Raw genomic sequence first — 18804 nt, 5'->3', positions numbered from 1 at the left:
CTGGGGATGCTCTGCCCCAATATAACTGTCTGATCAGGAAGGGAAATTCTTCCCTGTGAGGGTGCTGAGGCGCTGGCACAGGGTGCCCAGAGAAGCTGTGGCTGCCCCATCCCTGGCAGTGTTCAAGGCCAGGTTGGACACAGGGGCTTGGAGCAACCTGCTCTAGTGGAAGGTGTCCCTGCCCGTGGCAGGGGGATGGAGCTGGAGGAGCTTTAAGGTCCCTTCCAACCCAAACCGCTCTGTGATTCTGTGATTGGTGGACAGCACTAACAGCAGGGTTAACATGTTGAAGGAGAGATGTTCCCAGCTCTCACACTGCTGAGGAGCTGCTCTCTGCCCAGACAATGTCCCTTTCTCCAGCACTCAGCTGGCACATGGCACATCTCTGCCTGGCACTGAGGCTGCACCAGCCCCTTGCTCCCATTGCATGGCAGAGCCACAGGCCCTCAGCTGGGGACATTAGCTGCCCCTGGCCAAGCTGGAACAGCTTTGAAGGCTTTGCAAATCAGATTCCTGCTTGGAGCAGAAATCAGCCATGCTGAGGCCGATACTTCCAGCTTAATTTGTCTGTTTCTGTTCTGTTTCCCTAAATAGCCCTGGCATCGAATGACTTGTAAGCAACAAGCAGTGCTAATAGATCACTTCTCCCTTGCAAAAAGCGACTGACTTTCCCAGCTCCTGCACTGGCATCCCTGGAGACTCTGCCCTGACAAACCAGCTGTGGAGCAGCCTGGTCACAGCAGCCCCAACTGCAGCTCACCAGTGCTGGGCTTGTGCCCACAGCCTGTCCCCAGTGCAGGCATCCATCCTGCCCTGATCCAACCACCCCATCGAGCACCCCATCCTGCCCCTCGGGAGCTGCAGCCTCTCACAGGGCTCCTCTTCCTTCCCCACACTGTATTTTGGGATCAGGTTTGCTTTCAAACTGCATCCTGAGCAGTTTATACCTTGCTGGTATGGGAAAGGGGGATATGAACTCAATTTAATTGCCTGGTTCTTGCTCTCATGCTCCTTTTCTCCCTCCTGGCCCCAGTGGGATTTCCATCAGCTTTGGCAAGCCAAGACAAAACCCCCTGGTCACAACCTTGGAGGGCCCATGCTGGCTCTCCACTGCACCCAGGGATCACGCTCTTGGCTACTGAAAAGCCTCAGAAAGGTTTGTGTTGTCTTATGGAGTACTGCAGAATGCAGCAGCCTGGCTCCTTTCAGAAAATGGGAAGCAGACGCTCTCTGGGCTTTGCACTGAGCAGCAGGGCTTGTACATCTACCAGAAAGCCAAAATCCCACCCTCTGCCATGAAGTCTGGGGCAGGGAGGGCAAACAGCATCTGAAAACCCCAACAGTCCCAGAGGATGTGTCATGATGGAGAGCTGCCAAGATCCCCCCTTTCAGGATCTACTTGAGATGCTCGGATTTGAGTATGTCCTTGCACAGCATCACCCTGGAGGACCCCCCAGCCCGTGGCTGGATCGCACCCAGCTGAGAGCAGAGCCAAGCCAAGCCACCGGCAGCATTCCCATCACATGCGTCCCCCATGGAGCTGCCTGGGATCCCCTGCCCGGGCACTGTGTAGTGCCAGCCAGACGCATGGCAGGAAAACAAGAGACGTGTTATCACCTCACAGAACTAGCTGCCCGGGGGTATTTGCATTGCTGAGGTATGGCTGGTAACTATTTTCTCAGGCTCTGTATGTTGTTGCTATTTTAGTCATCTGAAACATGCAGGAAAAGGAATCTGGAGGTGCTGTCTCCTGCAGAGATGTTTGCACTGACCCAGTTTGGGAGCTGCGGAGCAAAAGCCACATCACTGCCTCCGGCTCCGGCGGCACCGCTGCTGCTCCTGTCTGAGAGTGAGTCCCTCCCCTTGAGCCAGACCCGACCATGCACCGAGGCTGCACCCACACAGCAGCATGGGGCAGGAGCTGCTCCACCATCGTGCAGAGGCCAAGGGGAGGTATCCGGGTGGTTCTACCCCCGAGCTCCCCATCTGCCTCACTTAAAGCTCTTTAAAAACTCAGCACAGTGGGTTTCTCTTTTCCACCCACCAAGAGTCCAAACCCAGTCCCCAGGGGATGGGTTGACTCCAACAGATTGCTGCAGTCTCAGACAACTCTGTGCTGGCAGCCCCAGCCCCAAAGCCAGGCAGATGGAGAGGTGTTAATTACAGAGCTTCAAACCCACTCCACGCGTCTCTTGCCAGTGCTGCTGAGACAGTGCTCTGGGGCCAGGCTGAAGCTCTTCAGTGTGGGAAAAGTGCTGGTGCTGCCTTGCTAGGGGTGAAAACCAGCACTCATCAAACGACCTTTCTGTGCTCTGAGGCCACCTGTGGGGTCCAGATCAAACACTTGAGCCCATCTAAGTGTGCAAAGGGGCAAATCTCTGCACCACGACTCCCATGACCTCAGCTTTTAATCAGGACCCAGAGATCATGGCCTGAACCTCTCCCTCTGCATTCAGCCCTGCCCTAGAGCCAAGCTCTCGAGGAAGCCTGTACACCTGGTTGCATGGCCTCAGCTGTCCAAATACAGATACTGGGAGGTGTCAGAAGCTGCCTGCTCACTGGAGTCTGCCTCGACTCAGGTCAGTGGATGCAAATGCAGTAACTGCTTCCATAAGCAAGGCAGACACAGCAGCTCCTGATTACAACCTCCTCCTCACCTAGCAGAAAACCAGCCTCCAGAGCAGCTCTCCTGGTAGGAGCATCACTGGAGCAAAGCCCCCACCACAAACAGAGCCCTGTGATGCTCCGAGTGGCGTTCTCAAGCTCCCGCATGGATCTCTTACCTTGTTCTCCGTAGGAGCTGATGCCGGATGTTGCTGCTTGGTGATGTTCTCAGCCAGACACCAGCAGATCCTCTTCTTCTGCTCCTGGGAGTAAGCCTCCAAACTTAATAAGCACTCCGACTTCTGACGTAAAGGAAACACAGGCAGAGAGAAGGTCATTAGCTGTGTGTCACAGGCCCTGGCTTGCTTTGCAAACTACTCGCTTCCAACACACTGTAGCAGATGAATGTGAGTACAACGGGAGAGCTCACACCAGTGCCCTGTACTCTGGGAACAAGAAAGGAAAATAGATGGGAAATCAGCTTCACAGTGGCATCTCCTCTGGAAAGAGGGTGAGAGGCTGCTGCGGTGCAGAGCAGAGTGGGGAGGCACGGGCAGAGCACCAGCAGTTCTGCACCCTGTGCCATCGCAGTGGAAATGCGTCTATTAAGCTAATTTAGAGGCTGGAAATTGCTCTTTGCTATATGCAAACATTAGCGAGGCGCCTCTGAGCTGGGTGCGGCTGGAGGGGAGGCAGAACTCTGGAGAATCACAGAACCACAGAGTGGTTTGTGTTGAAGGGACCTTAAGATCATCCAGATCCAAGCCCCTGCCACAGGCAGGGACACCTTCCACTAGAGCAGGTTGCTCCAAGCCCCTGTGTCCAACCTGGCCTTGAACACTGCCAGGGATGGGGCAGCCACAGCTTCTCTGGGCACCCTGTGCCAGCGCCTCAGCACCCTCACAGGGAAGAGCTTCTGCCTCAGAGCTCATCTCAATCTCCTCTCTGGCAGGTTAAAGCCATTCCCCTTGTCCTGTCCCTATAGGCCCCTGTCCAAAGCCCCTCTCCAGGTTTCTTGCTGGGACACCGACCACCTTTTCTTTAAGCCAAATCCCACTCATTTAAGAAATCTTCTGACCAAGTTCTGTTGGCAAATGTCTCCAAGCCATTAAAGAGCTCATCTCAAATTAGGCATTAGTAACATTTGCTGCCCATTGGGATTTTTCAGGTTTCACTCTAAAAAGGGTTGAGAAATGCCCATGGTTGGATCATCCCCTTCTGTGGCCACATATGAAAAGAAAAAACAAAGGAAAAAAAAGGCAGGATTTTATGACAGATTTGGCAAAGAAAAACCCAGAGTCTGCTACTAAAGGGCATGAAAAACACTTTTCATTTCCACCTAGGATTTCCTTCTAGAAGGGCAGGTCTCCAATAGCCTGTTTTTCCCAGAAAGGCCAAAGAGAACTAAGCAGCTCGCAGCTTTGTGACTCCAGAGACACAACACAACCAAAGGGGAAATGCTCTTTAGTCACACCATTTAAAACACTGTTTTCATTGGATGCTAATTCATCCACATTTAATCCAAAATCCCTACTAAAACAGGAAATAAACCAACCTCCCACGTCACCTCTGGAAAAAGAGATCTCCAGTTCAGCCCTTTGCCTCTCCAAAGAGACTTCCAGGAAAGAGAAGATTTAACCTTTCTTATGTCTGGACACCACCACATCTATTCCTACAGCAGAAACAGGCTTAAACATAGAAAAGGCACGTTCAGGCTTGCTGAGCACTATCAAATGGAATAGAGGTCTGTGATTCAGGGACACACAGTGGTGGGGCTCCCTTTGCCCCCCAGATCCTGAGTTGCAGAGAGCTTTGAGCATCCCCCAGAGCCTCATAGTGCTCTTTCTCTTTACTGGTGTCTCAGTCTCTCCCAGCCCCAAGCCAGTAGATCACCACTGTGATATCCCTTCATCCCTAGAAAGGTACCCAATCATTCCTACTTTTGGAGGAGAGGGTGGATAGCAATCTGCTGGGCTGGAGATCCAGGCTGGCACTTCCCCACCCTGTACTTGGGACCAGAAATGCATGACAGCAAGGGTTCAGCAGAGCCTTAAAGACACTGGCACAGCTAGAAGGAGCCCAGTGCCCACACTGATGCTGTAACCACTGCACACTCCATCCCTACTGAGCTTCTGCAATTCCCCCAGCATGAGGCTTAAAGCAATTCCAAGGACATCTCACATCCCTCTCCTCGTGATGGATGCACACTCACCTACCCCTGCTCTGCAGCCCCTCACTGATTCAATTACAGTCCCCATCTCTTTGATTGAATTTAGCATAAAGCAATGCTCAACCCGCACTGGCTGCTGAGAGCAAAGTGCCCCTCTCCCTCCTGCTCAGCCTCAGTGAGCTGGAAAGGCTTCCGCACCCCAGCTGCCTGGGAATACTAAAGAAAGGAGAGGAGATTTTCCTCTGGTCCACAAGTCAGAGGAGAAAGTGAGCTGCCCTGATGTGTCCTGGGTATTGTGGGCAAGGTTGAGGGGAAACACAAACAGCCAAAATTGCATTTATCCAAACTGTACTTATTTCACTATCATTTCTGTGCTACAGCAGTGAGATCTCTGCACTTCACAGTGATATTTAACCTCTCCACCACACATTTCCCATATGCTACATATACACCTGTATCCTGGGCTGCATCCCCAGAGCGTGAGCAGCAGGTCAGGGAGGGGATTCTCCCCCTCTGCTGTGCTCTGGGGAGACGTCCCCTGCAATCCTCATCCAGCTCTGGGGCAACAGCACAAGAGGGACGTGGAGCTGCTGGAGCGAGGCCAGAGGAGGCCCCGGAGCTGCTGCGAGGGCTGGAGCAGCTCTGCTCTGGAGCCAGGCTGAGAGAGCTGGGCTGGGGCAGCCTGGAGAAGAGAAGGCTCCTGAAGGGGAGACCTTAGAGCAGCTCCAGTGCCTAAAGGGGCTCCAGGAAACCTGGAGAGGGGCTTTGGACAAGGGCCTGTAGGGACAGGACCAGGGGAATGGCTTTAACCTGCCAGAGAGGAGATTGAGATGAGCTCTTAGGCAGAAGCTCTTCCCTGTGAGGGTGCTGAGGCGCTGGCACAGGGTGCCCAGAGAAGCTGTGGCTGCCCCATCCCCGGCAGTGTTCAAGGCCAGGTTGGACACAGGGGCTTGGAGCAACCTGCTCTAGTGGAAGGTGTCCCTGCCTGGGGCAGGATGGAACTGGATGAGCTTTAAGGTCCCCTCCAACACAAACCATTCTATACGATTCTATGATTTCCAAAGGAAGAGCTCTGTCTCTCCCTTTTCCATCAACCTGCTCTCCCCAGTAATGCTCAACTGTGTTGGGGGAAAGAGGCAGCCCAACCTGCAGGAGCTGAGCACCCCCAGCTGCCTCTAAAGCACAAGCTCCTGCTGGCAAAGTCCTTTGGGATGCAGCCAGATGGATGGCAGACACGCGAAGGACTGATGGGGATTTGGGACAAAGCTCTAGTGATGGCATGTGTCCCTGGTGCCCAGCCCCTGCCCAGGGACCAAGCTGCCCAGCTCAGTGCTCCTGTGCACAGGAGAGGCTGGAGCAGGGAATTGGGCTGACACGGCTCTGGGAACCACCCCCCTGCTATTGTTTTCATTCAGGGAGGCTGCTGCTGTGCTGCCAATATTTACACAGAGAAAACAGGGTTTAATCTCCCCGTGCTGGGAAAGGAGGATGCAGATGGTGTGAAGGGGGCGTTTGCGACCAGATAAAGCCAGCAACTAGAGTGGCTGCCAGTTGCTTTCTGACTGCCTTCACCCAGCCTCTGGGACAAACATGTTATTGCAGGTGGTGTGTGCCCAAACACATGGGAGCTCAGGGAGCCCATGGCAGTACCAGACCCTGTGCCAAGACCCCACACCAGTGCTGCCCCTGGGAGAGCAGGAAGAAAACACGGGGTGTGTATCACAGAGGAGGACCCAGACAAGCCAACACAAGCCCTAAATGGGCCCTGTTACAGCCAGGGATTTTCTGCAGGAAAAGGTTACTTTTGCTCCATGGGAAAAGCTCAGCCCTGTGGATGCTCCCCCAGCATGAGACCTGGACCCACTGCACCCAGGGAAAGGATAGGCAAGGGGTCTTTCCAAGCAGAGCTCCTGGCTACCCCAGCAGCCACCAGCCAAAGAGGGACCACTGGCTCTGAAGCCCATAGATCAGCTGAGGAGCAACCAGAGAACAGCAGCACATCACAGGAGGGACCCCCAGACCCTACACACCAAGACCCCATGCTGCAGACATGCCCCTCTGCACAGGACCTATCACAACAGCACCAGGTACACCAGCGCGGCTCTACGTGACACCACAACACTAAGATGTAACAACAGCAACGAGGCAGACTCAGCCTGACACCTCTCAGTGACAAGCCTGGCCAGGGGCTGTTCTCATCCCCATGCTGCCTCCCTCACTGTGCCAGCAGACATGCTCCCAGGGGTGGTCAGGTCCTTGGGTGGATGTTCCAACCCCACAGATCAGGAGGATGCACTTCTCCTCTCCCCAGGCTCCTCTTCTCTGCAGGGTTTATGGTTGAGGGTCAGGACTCCCAGCCCAGCTCTGCTCTGCCCAGCCCCTGGCCTCAAGCATTCAGAGCATTGGTCCTCAGCCAAACCCCACAGAGATCCCAGAGGGGAAGTACCTCGGAAACAGGCTCCAGACTACAATAGCTTTAAATCTCAGAGCAAACCTTCCACCGGCGAAACTGCAGCCCTGGGAATATCCTGTGCACAAAACACGGGCAGCAGCTGCCTGGTATTTCATAACCCAGAGCCAGGTCTGATGAGAAAGTTCAGTTTGCTCCTGTGCTGAGCTGTGCAGGAGGGGTGAAGGGGTGAACCACATCTCTTCCTGCGGGTTTTGGACTGCTGGGCACACTGGTGGTGCCCAGAAAACAAACACTGGCAATGAAAACGGGCCCTACTGAAAGCTGGGATGACCACAAGGTGACAGGATCTCATGGGTGCTTCAGCAGATGATGAGCATGGAGCTGCTGTTCGCAGGGCACAGCAATCTCTGCAGAGAAACATGGCTTGTTGCCGTGTGTCTTGTTTTGGTGCCAGGGAGGCTCTGTAGATGAAGGCAAAGGATAGATGTGCCCATCCTTCCTTGTGACACCAAGGGCTGGCTCCTAGAAAATGGGTTTTGATTGCCCTACAGATGCACATGGGTGCCTGGAGAGACGGCAAGATGGTAAAGTGGACCTCCCACTTCATGGTGCAGAGCCATCAGTGCCTCCAGCTCACCCCAGGCTGGTCAGACCCTGTTGTACTTAGATGCTGCTGCAAAGGAGGGAGTAAATGGAGAAGTGATGTCATAGGAACACAGCATCATGGCACAGCCTGGAGGATGTTCAGCCTCCAGGAGAAAAAGCCAGCCTGAAGAACCTTGTCCAGCCACTCTGGAGCAGCCAACAAGGACACAGGGCATGGACTTCACAGGCCAGCAGGTTGTCCTTAAGTGGCTCATCAGACAACAGCCTTCACAGGAAACTCCAGCCTTGAGACTATGCAGGCATTGAGCTCCCAGTGCAAACATCACACTGGCAAACAGAGGGGTCCATGGCCCTGCAAACTCTCAAGCAAGAGGGCTCAGGGCTGAGCAGCCTCACTGACAATAACACTAAGCTTCCCACTGCAAACACAGCCCAGAGCCATCCGTCCCTCTTCCCCCAGCTCAGCCCCAAAGAGAGCAAGCTCCAGCCCATGCAGCCAGACCCAGGGAGCAGCAGTTCCCCCCTAAAACCACCCACTGGTGCCTGGGCCTTTTAAACATCTCTCCAATACTGAAACTGCACCATATCAGCTCTTCTTTTTGCCAGCACCTGGGAAATGTGACCACAGAGTTAAGGCTGGAGAAAAAAATTAGGAACTTCTGCCCCAAAAAGCCCATTTTGTGCTCATGTCAAAACTCAGATTCCAGATGAAGTCTGTAAAGATTCCCAAACCAGGGAAGCAGAGTGCCCCTGGTTTTCTGTTTCTCCAGCTGGGACACGAACACTCCCTGCTCTCCCAGCACTTCCAGCCCTGCTTGCAGTGCCCACTGCACCCCAGCCAAAGGATGTCACCTCAGTGCAGTACAAGCCCATCTGACAAACAGCAGCCCACAAATCTGACAAGCATCATCTCTTTTCCTACTATGAATTAGAGGAAATTGAGATGCAATTCCCACAGAGCACATAGTCCACTCCACAGACAAGCACCCATCTTTTCTACCTTCTTGCATCCTGCATACAGCACCCAATGCCAGCCAACACTCGATTTTCTCATATCAGTAATGTAAATCCCAGCTATAATTTCCCTGGCATCCGAGTGACTGTCACAGCACCAAATTCAGGATTTTCTGTTCCAATGAGGCTGAGGGACTGCTAAATCACTGCTCTGTTTCGTAAAGGGGCTATGGTTAAACCCCTCCTACAGTGAGGTGTGTCGGGGCTCACCTTTGGCCAGCGCTGCTTTGGGGTCAGAGCTGGGCACAGCTCTGTGTCTCATTCACAGCCTCAAGGTTTCCTGAGCTCATGTCTCTAACCTGACCTTTGTGTCATTGCTTTTTGTGAGTATTTTCTTGCATTTAAGCAACAAAAGTATAGAGGGAGCATTTGAAAAGGAGGGAGCAAGACACCTCGCAGGCTGCGCAAGCCCCACTGAGAAGCTGACTAACTGAGATGGGGTGGAAACCACAACAGCAGAGCCCAACCCAGGGCACAAGGTCCTCCTTAATGCTGGGAAACAGGAAAAGGGGAACAACTTCCTTTGCTATGGGCCCTTGCCAAAACCATCCCATTTCGGTTGGAAAGAAATTCAATACAAAATGCAGGTCTTTTGGCTATCGCTTTGGGGTCAGAGAACAGAGGAATGGGAAATTTGACTGAATCCCAAACTTATCATTACTGATGCCATCCTCCCGCTGCAGGAGCTCACAGCTGCTGATCATCCTTCCCCCAACAAGCTTTTCTCGGTCCCTTCTGACCCTCACAGATCTGTGTGTACAGTCCTGTTCTCCCTATGATCACATGAAAACACATCATCAGCTTACATCCACCTTAATGACCAACCTCTAGTGCTCTATCACTGAACTGTTCTCCTTATCATCTCCTGCTTCCCCAAATTTCAAGTCAGATGCACACTCTACCAGGCATGATTTGCTGTTTTCTACCATGCCAACGCTGACTGCCTCCAGTTAAGCAAGAGCCAGGCTTCCAAGCCCTCCCTGGCAGAGCAATGCTCACGGAACATGATGTTGGGGTTACAGACCAGAGTTTTTAACTTTAAGGTTCCTTCCAACCCAAACAAGTATGTGATTCCAAGATTTCCCCAACACTTGCCTAGAGGATCTCCCATGCAGGATTAGGATGTGATCTCCAAGGCAAAACAAGATCAACCATGGATTCACAGCTATTACTAAGCTATGTAAGTGTGCTCATCATAGCAGGCCAAGAAGTTGCTATGGGAGCAGCTTCCCAAGAGAAACTCAGTGTCCGCAGATGAAAACTTCCAGAGGAAAAGATCCATTTGCTACAGCTTTTCAGATGAAAAGCTTACCAAGTTATTTGATTTTAAGTCAATTCAGTCTGAATATGTTGGGTTTGAATCAAAACCTTCTAACAATGCAATAAAACACTGATCTGCAGTTTCCTATCAGTAGGATATTTCCGGAGCAGGGAAGGGTGTGAATACAGCCCTGGATCACATTCACATCTCTGCACTGTGGGGCTACTAATTCCCACCACAGTAGATGTTTTCTCTGACAGGTTTTACCATGTCATCACAGGAGGTGTCCATGTCCTGCAGGAAATAGCATCTGGGCAGGGGGGAAATGGGGTCCAGTTCCCACATCCAAATTCTGTAGGGTGCAGAAACATGGGTCCACACTGAACCAGCCCAGAGCTTCCAGAGGCAGAATCTGTTCAACTGACTTTAAACTGTTTCATTTGGAATTAAAACACTGAAATGAAACATATGCTGGACCAGGTTTGCATGCACTTATAGTACTTCTTCACATACCAGTTGGCAAGTAGGAAAATTAGACATGCTCCAGGTATACACAGCATTCCTCACATCAAAAGGTACCACCTCCTTCCCCAAATCCTGGCTTGCTTATGTGCTGGGACTATTGCAGCTACCCCATGACCACACGAGGAGCAACAGCCCCAAGAGCTGGCAGCTCTGTGAAGAACCTTCCTCTGTTTCTGCATTCTTTCCAACACCAACCTATATTTAGCCCTTCCCCTCCAGGAGGCCACGTGTCCCACCAGGATCGGGGCCACCCACACTCAGGACCTCCAAGCGCTGCAATTCACACTCTGGGGAGCCGTAAAACAAACACTCCTCTGCTGTAACCTGCACCGAGCTGTAAAGATCACTGTAAATAACAGGATGCACAGGACCAAAGCTCTGCGGAGTGATTTATTGACACATGATTAGGCAGGATGAGCAGCAGAGGCTTTTTTATGGCACTCCAGTTTCCCCTCAAAGCTGGAATTCTCTTTCTTGTTTAAAATCAATTAAGCATCTCACAGACATTGAAATATACTTTTCTTTTGGATCACGCCAGATCCAAATGCAAAAACACAACCTTATGGGTTAGAACATTACCCACAAACCTTCCAGATGAGAAGGAGCAGGAGGAAACAGCTCGAGGCCTCAGCAAAGAGCTATTCCTGCAGCAAACATGAAATCAGCCCAGCCCCGTGGGCTCCCTTTCAACCCTCAGCAGCACTAAACACATTACAGCTCATTGCAGATGATTTGTGGGTTACAAACAGCAGTATGAGAGTGTCCAGCAACCTCCAGGCCCTGTCACAGCAGCGCAATGGATGTGTCTGCGCAGATCACAGTGACAGAAGAGCTCAGGTAGTGATGAGCACCAAACCCCCCAGACCCATCACATCCACCTTGGAGAGGACCAGCTGGCAGAGCTGAGGCAGGAACAGGTTCCTGGCAGGGTGAAGCACTGCTGGCAAGCCCAGGAATGGAGAAGTGGCTGCAAACAGCAGGACAGGAGCAGATCAGGGTGGGGAGAGACCCTCAGGGTGCCATGGGACAAAAAAAGCTGTGTCCACACAAGCATCCTTCCCTTCTGCATTCTTACACAAAGCTTTCCAGCTGCCACAAGCAGTGGCAGGGGTGGCAGTGGGACAGCCACATCTGCCAGCAGCACCCAGCCACAGGGCACTGCTGCACCATATCACCAGGACCCCGAAGGTGCCAGGAGTGTGCCAGCACCAGCACCCTGCCAGCGTGTCCTGCTGAGCCTTCTCCCAGCACCATGACCCCTGACAGCCTGAGTGCATCCCCAAAGCAGAGCCAGCCCTCTCCATGGGAAGCCATCCTTGCAGAGGGAATCTGTCCCGGTCCCACAGTTGGGAAGGAGGCTGAGCCTTGTACCACAGCAAAAGGAGGTCCCACAGTAGCCCATGGACATCACATCCATCAGACAAAGGGGACAGCCACTCTGGGCTGGCCCAGAGACCCCCACGTGCCACTGCAGCAGTGCTTCACTGGACCCAAATCCCAGCTTTCATTTGACAGCAGGCCATGCCTTGATTGAACCCACCCCACTGAAAAAGTAACCTGAACACCACAAACTGATGCTCACACCAGCCCCTGCAATCCCACTGTGTGCAGCCAGCCTGCAGGAATGCCTTTGAGGGAGACTGTCCTCTCCCTCCCACAGGCCACCAAGACTTGAAACCTCCTGGTGACATCCCCCCCACCCCAACCCTTTGCTCCTGAAAAGTGAGTGAGAAGAAGAAAAGAGATTACCTGAACGTGACTCTCTTCTTAGCTTCCCTGCAGGAAAAAGATGCTCAGATGCTCCTAGGCTGGCTCCCACAACAGCATCCCACCAGTTTAGAGTCCCTGTTTGCCTGAGGACACTTCATTGAGGCACACAACCCCTACGCAGCACAAGTGAGAGATTTCTGCTCTCCTACTTCACCAGCCCTGTCCTTGCAGCCTGGTCCCCACATGGCTCCCAGCACTGCAGGTCACTGTTCCCAGAAGAGCAGCCATGGGGAAGTCAGGAGGGAACCATTCTTCCCTTGCTCACTGCTGACTCATAGGCACAGCGCCCCTGCACCTCAGCTTCCCCTTTGAGCCAGAATTACCCATTGCTGGAAAGTCTGATGAGACCTACAACTAAAACTGCTCCATTGGCCCCCGACGCATGAAGACAGGTCTTTCTATCTGTGCTATGTACACACACAGAAGACACCTTCTCCCTTCCTTGCAGCCAAACCACACAGCTGGAGAATCACTTTCTCACCTCCTCACACCAGCCTGATTTCAGTGCAGATTGGCAACCTCAGAGCAGCCCCGTGGGGTCTGGCAGGGAAGGGGTGGCACAGGGGATGTTCTGCACAGCAAGGTGCTGGTTTTGAGCCAGCAGTATCACCTGAAAGCCCTGGGCTAGCACAGGGTGTGAGTGGCCACTCCAGGGTACGGGAATGCAGCAAACCTGCTGGTCACTGCAGGTCAGGAAACTCCTGCTCCATTTGCAACCTGCTCCAGAATACCTCTAGGAGGAACCGGAGAATCCCTCCAGGGCCACTTCAGACCTACTGTCCTCTGGGAAGAGCATGCATGAAGGAAAGCAAATGTTTCACATTTTCTATACAACTATTACACTCCAACTGCAATGGATGTCATTGATCAGAGAATCACAGAATCCCAGCCTGGTTTGGGTTGGAAAGGCCCTTACACCTCATCCAGTTCCAACCCCTGCCACAGGCAGGGACACCTTCCACTAGAGCAGGTTGCTCCAAGCCCCTGTGTCCAACCTGGCCTTGAACACTGCCAGGGATGGGGCAGCCACAGCTTCTCTGGGCACCCTGTGCCAGTGCCTCAGCACCCTCCTAGGGAAGAACTTCTGCCTAAGAGCTCATCTCAATCTCCCTTTTTTCATTTTAAAGCCATTCTCTGATCTTAATGACCAGAGCAATTAGAGCCATTTAAGCCTCTCAAAAGCTTAAGCAGTTCATTAAGTCTTAATAAAGACAAATCTTCACCTCTCAGATCTCATGAAACATCCATCTCTCTTTCAGTCACTTCTGCTTAAGGGGCCCAAAGCTCTGAATTACATGTCAGGCTCGGAATGCATTTTTCCAAATGCATGAGAAAGTGCCGGGTGCCTCATCCCGCTGCCGGGATGTCGCTGAGGAACACCCACCACAGCCCTTCTGAGTCACAGCACAGGAGTAGGGTATGGAGACATCAACGTCTGATGTTCCACAGGGACACGCACTGAGCAAACCTCTGAGGAGGCAGCTCCTGCCCGACCGCTCCAGGAAGAAATAGAGGAGACAACGAAGGAACAGGAGGAAAACATAAGAGATGGTTACACAGCAAGTCATGCCCTGGCCCAGATCCCAGCCACTTGAGGTGAACAACTTTCATTCTGAACATTTTCACCCAACTTTCACAATAGCTTATTATTTCACAGTGCTGCTGAGCAAAGTTTGCCTTTCTCCTCTGTGCCCTGGGGATCTTTCCCACATCCACATTTCCACCTCTGGAAACACAAAGCCTTGAAACCAAGAACACAGATAAGTCACTTGAAAAGGAAAAAAAGCCCCAGCATCAAACGATTAGATGGGTCCAGTCACTATGAGCCAATTTTGCAGTCTCCTTGGCTGCTTCACAGCACAAATGTAACTGTGCCAATGTCTGAGTGATCTCAAATCTGTTTAGAGCATTTAGCCATGTACCAGTCATGATTTTAGAGCTATGATTATATGTCTTTTAGACTGAGCTTATTTTATTTAAGGGCTTCACACCCGGGTGCTTGAAGACAAGAAAAGCAAGATGCCTAAAAAATAAAGACAAAACAGTTGGCAAGGAAATCTGCCCCCGGGTGAAAGAATCCCAGGATAAGACAAAGTGAGACGCTGTGCACAGCGGAAGGGGAAAAGCAAACCTGCCTCACTGCTGCCCAGCCTCCCCATTCACAGATTCCTTTTAGCAGCTTTTCACTAATACATTGTGACTGCAGCCATTACATTTCCTTTCCAGACCTCTGGCATATTAAGAAGGAAGTTAAAACCAGCCCGCTCAGTGCTCCTGCCCCAGCAGAAAGGGTCAGAGTTGTTAGTACGTGTTCAGCTCCCACTAGAAAGTTCATCTGGAAAACAGCAGCACTCACCTCTGCAAGGTAAAGGATGCAGAATTTCCGATCTTCTGAACCTGTAAAGAAGGAAAAACCAGGATGAGAATTTATCTACAACTGCATTTCTGCAGGCAGAGCCACGGGCAGAGGAGCTGGCGAGGAGACAGCCTTTAATGAATATTTATTGTTGTCACCCCACAGTACCAGGCTGTGATGTGATGTATGCTGCATTTGCAGGGCCATGCGCCGGGCAGGCTGCGTCGCATGGTATTTGCATGGACTCACTGTGCTATCATGGATTCTCCTTTGGGATTGCCCTTTGGGATAAAGGTTTGTTTCATTCAGAGGCCATGTCCAGGCTCTTCTGCCCAACCTGCCATGGCACGTGCAGCCCGATTCCTCCCTGGGGGTGCAGAGGCCCCGCAGTGCACATGCAGCCATCCTTGGCACCTTCGGGTCTCATCCCTCTGTTCCCAGGGGAACTCCCAGGAACACTGACCAGAGCAGTTCCTGTTCCTACATCCTTGCTCATTCCCAGCTTGCAGCCCCAGGCCCTTCGTAGGCTGGTGGCAGCTCTGCCCAGTGCTATCTGGCCCAGCCTCCACCAGTGCCAGTGGCTGGGGTCAGCACCTCTCCAAGGAAAGGGAACCAAATCCCAGGGCAATGGGAAGTGGCTGACATGGAGCAGAGTCCATCCTGCTCCATCAGGCTGAGGGCAAACTCACCAAGCTCCCACCACTGTGGAGCTCAGGAGGCCTCACCAAGAGACTTGCATTTCCACAGCTTTGGGAAAGAAGATGGTGTTGGAGGCAATGCAATGACCAACACTGCGATCCACATCTTACTAGACTATGGAGAATCCCAGTACATTTCTTCATCTTGCTCCCAGCTATCCCAAGGGATGTGTCACACCCCAGCTGCTCCACACGCTGGTTTCTGCAGGGCTGGCCTTCCCTGTACCCACAAGGAACAAGAAGACACTCCTGAAGATTTGCCCTGGCTTTTGATCCCTGTTGGCGAGATATGAGTGCCCCCAGCATCAAGAAAAGCCAGCTCCTGGCACACATCAGCCATGCAGGAGGACATGAAGCTGCCACAGTTCAGGGTCACCCCAACTCTGAAGCAGGACATCCCATCTCCTGGAGCCGGCTCTCTCCTCACCACCGTGCCCTGCACCGGCTTTGCCCTTGGTAGCTGGGCTGCAGCTATCATCACCCTTTTAATGATCTGTGCCATGAGGTCAGAGCCGCAGCCTGGGCACGCTGCAGATCCATTCAGAGCGGTGTCAGCACAAGCTCTGCTTCATTTCAACAGCCTGGGCTGCACTAATGATGGGAACAGGCTCTGTGCAGGGGTGGAAACACCCTGCTCCCCAGAGGAAAGCAATTCTGCTGCTGCAGGCAGCAGCCCAAGTGTCAAGATAAGAGCTGTGACCCACTGATGCCTCTTGAGTCACTCCATGGACAATGTGGAACCCATGAAGAAGTGCAACGGCCTGGAGCCATTTGCTGGGTGTCTCTTCCAGCTGGGATCGTAGACCTGCCTCTGCCAGCTTCACTTTCAATGCACATGGCAGGATATGGGCTGGGACACCACTATGGGGACACCAGGACACTGTGCCACAGCGGCTGCTGGAGCCAGGGCCACCTGGAGAGCTGCTGTGGACCTCTTGGATGAGGTCCCTGTGTGTTTTAATGAGCTTCTCTCCACTCCACCCTGGACAGTGTGAGAGTCAGGGAAGCAGCCTGGCCCCACAGCTGCCCAGCATTCAAATCTTCACTTCCTGAAGGGGAGCAATGCTGAACCCTGAGAGCAGATGCTGAACGGGGCTGGCTGGGAGCCAAATCTCACCTCTGCACCACACGAAAACCATTCACCGCTCTCCACAGCAATGTCCAAGCTCTCCCAGCACCCTCTTCCATAAATCCCAGCAGGACCATCAGGGAGCATCTTCTTTTCAAAGCCAAAGCCTCTGATGGGAGCCTCTCAGCCACTGCTTCTCCCCTCGAGGGAGTGTTTGGAGGCAGGATCTGAGCCTGCTGCTGGCACACCACGAGTCCACCATCCCCTTCTGCAGCTTCTGCTTCCCAAGCGGTCACCAGTACAAAAACCACCCCATCTTCTCCACCGGGGTCCCTGCTGCTCCCTGCAACACAACCAAAGCTCACAAGGCTGCCTTGCAAAGCAAACTGTGGAAGAACAACATGTCCCAGACACTTTCCTTCAGGAGCTTTAACCAGGCTGATGTGAGGAACAAGTCACCCTCTAGAGACAAGCACCCTCAGAAAGAAATGTGATGCTGGAGTGTAGCAGCCCTGGGAATGACCCTGCTTCCTTTGAGCCTCTCTTTATTCCTTCTGCAGTAACAAGTGATCCCAACAAAGCAACAAACCATCAGAATTCAGTTCTTTTTCAAATTCCTCTCCATTGAGCTTTCAATCTTGGCATTAGCAACCTACACAACCAGCAGCTCCTGTCCCTCCAACACTCACTGCTACACGTGGCCAAGTGCCCATGGGACACAGAAAGCAGGGAGCCAGCCTCAGCTAAGGAACTGCTTGAATCCCATTTTCTACCAGGAATTGCCTTTAGAGAGACAATAAATGGGAGGTGAGAGACTGGCCCCAACCCAGCAGCTGGGTTTGAGCCAGCGCGGATCCCCAGCGAGGGCAGAGCTGGGAAGGGCAGATCCGAGCCCAGATTTCAGCACAAACCAGGATTTCTTCCATGGAGCTTTTCCCAGTTTCCAGAGGGTGAGGCTGGAGCGCTGGAGGCTGCTGTGCCCCGGAGCCATGCGACCTGCTCTGCTCATCTCCTGCACCCCAGATCACAGAGGCCACCAAAGACAAGGGGAGAGGCACATCCTCATGCTGGGGAGGTGTCAGCCTGGGCTTATGCGGGGCTCCATTCCCTATGGAGAGCTACGTCCACACCTTTCTGACAGCTGAACAGTGCTCAGGCTCAGCCAGATTCAGTGAAACACTAAAGGAAATAAGCAGGAGAAAAAAACAAACTCACTTGAGGATATTTCAGCTCCTTCCTGCTCTGTTGTGACGGGGACTGGCTTGTGTTAACTGGAGCCGTCCCTGCCCCAGGGCTGGGCTGCTGCGAGTGCTCAGCACCCACAAGAGGAGGTGTGAGTTTTGTGGGGACACATCCCCCTCTTCAGCTCAGCCTCATCCCACGCTGACGTGTGGGGCAGGACTCAGCCAGCACAGCAGCAGCCTTCAGCACCGCCCCACACCTCCTGTGCAACCCCAGGAAAACACCCACTGACTGCAGGGTTTGGGTGGTGCATGCCAGGAACTGGGTCAAAAAGATGGGAAAAAAATGAAGATGGTCCTGGCTCCATTCCACAGCTCCTGGCATAGCCAGGCAATGCCCAGGGCAAACCCTCCTGACTGCCCCCCATGTCTGCTCCACAAGGATTGGTCACAGGGCAGGGTATGCAGGGCCCTGGGTGCAGGAAGAGAGAGGAAGACTGTTATGCATATGCAAACCTGGCCACCAAGAGGGGACAAGCTTGTCACTCTCTGTGGCACATGTCCCTGGGGAGGTGGGGCAGGGTGCAAGCCCTGGGTGCTATCACAGAATCCCGGACTGGGTTGTGTTGGGAAGGACATTAAAGCTCCTCCAGTTCCAACCCCCTGCCACGGGCAGGGACACCTTCCACTAGAGCAGGTTGCTCCAAGCCCCTGTGTCCAACCTGGCCTTGAACACTGCCAGGGATGGGGCAGCCACAGCTTCTCTGGGCACCCTGTGCCAGCGCCTCAGCACCCTCACAGGGAAGAGCTTCTGCCTAAGAGCTCATCTCAATCTCCCCTCTGGCAGGTTAAAACAATTCCCCTTGGCCTGTCCCTACAGGCCCTTGTCCAAAGCCCCTCTCCAGGTTTCTTTCTTTCCAGCGTCCTTGGGCAGCAGGGAGAAGCTGTGGCAAGGCAGAAAACTCACAAATCACACCCTGGCCTCTATCTTGGAGCTGTTTGCTGCAAGATACACTGGGTTGAGATGTCAAGGACAGCAAAGCAGCACATGAGAAGTCCTTGTTTGCAGGATCCCAGCTGGATCCTGGGGTTCCTCATTCTGGCTGCAGAACAGAAGCGTTCTTCCCTATCCCAAAG

At 53.0% G+C, this 18804-nt stretch overlaps 1 protein-coding gene across 3 annotated transcripts in view; it reads right to left on the bottom strand.

Annotated features, from left to right (window-relative positions):
• RGS3 (regulator of G protein signaling 3) overlaps positions 1-18804 on the bottom strand; it is a 78833-nt gene that overhangs the window by 20261 nt on the left and 39768 nt on the right. For all 3 annotated transcript variants that reach the window (XM_030507182.1, XM_030507183.1, XM_030507184.1), the window contains 2 exons: positions 14720-14760; positions 2784-2906 (listed from right to left, as the gene is read on the bottom strand). In XM_030507182.1, coding sequence (XP_030363042.1) covers positions 2784-2906; positions 14720-14760 — 164 coding nt within the window. The remainder of the gene's footprint in view (positions 1-2783; positions 2907-14719; positions 14761-18804) is intronic.

This window comes from Strigops habroptila, chromosome 15 (genome assembly GCF_004027225.2).
Source record: "Strigops habroptila isolate Jane chromosome 15, bStrHab1.2.pri, whole genome shotgun sequence".
Taxonomy (NCBI): Eukaryota; Metazoa; Chordata; class Aves; order Psittaciformes; family Psittacidae; genus Strigops; species Strigops habroptila.
The sequence above is the reverse complement of the archived record's forward strand: the minus strand, read 5'-3'. Positions and strand labels throughout refer to the sequence as shown.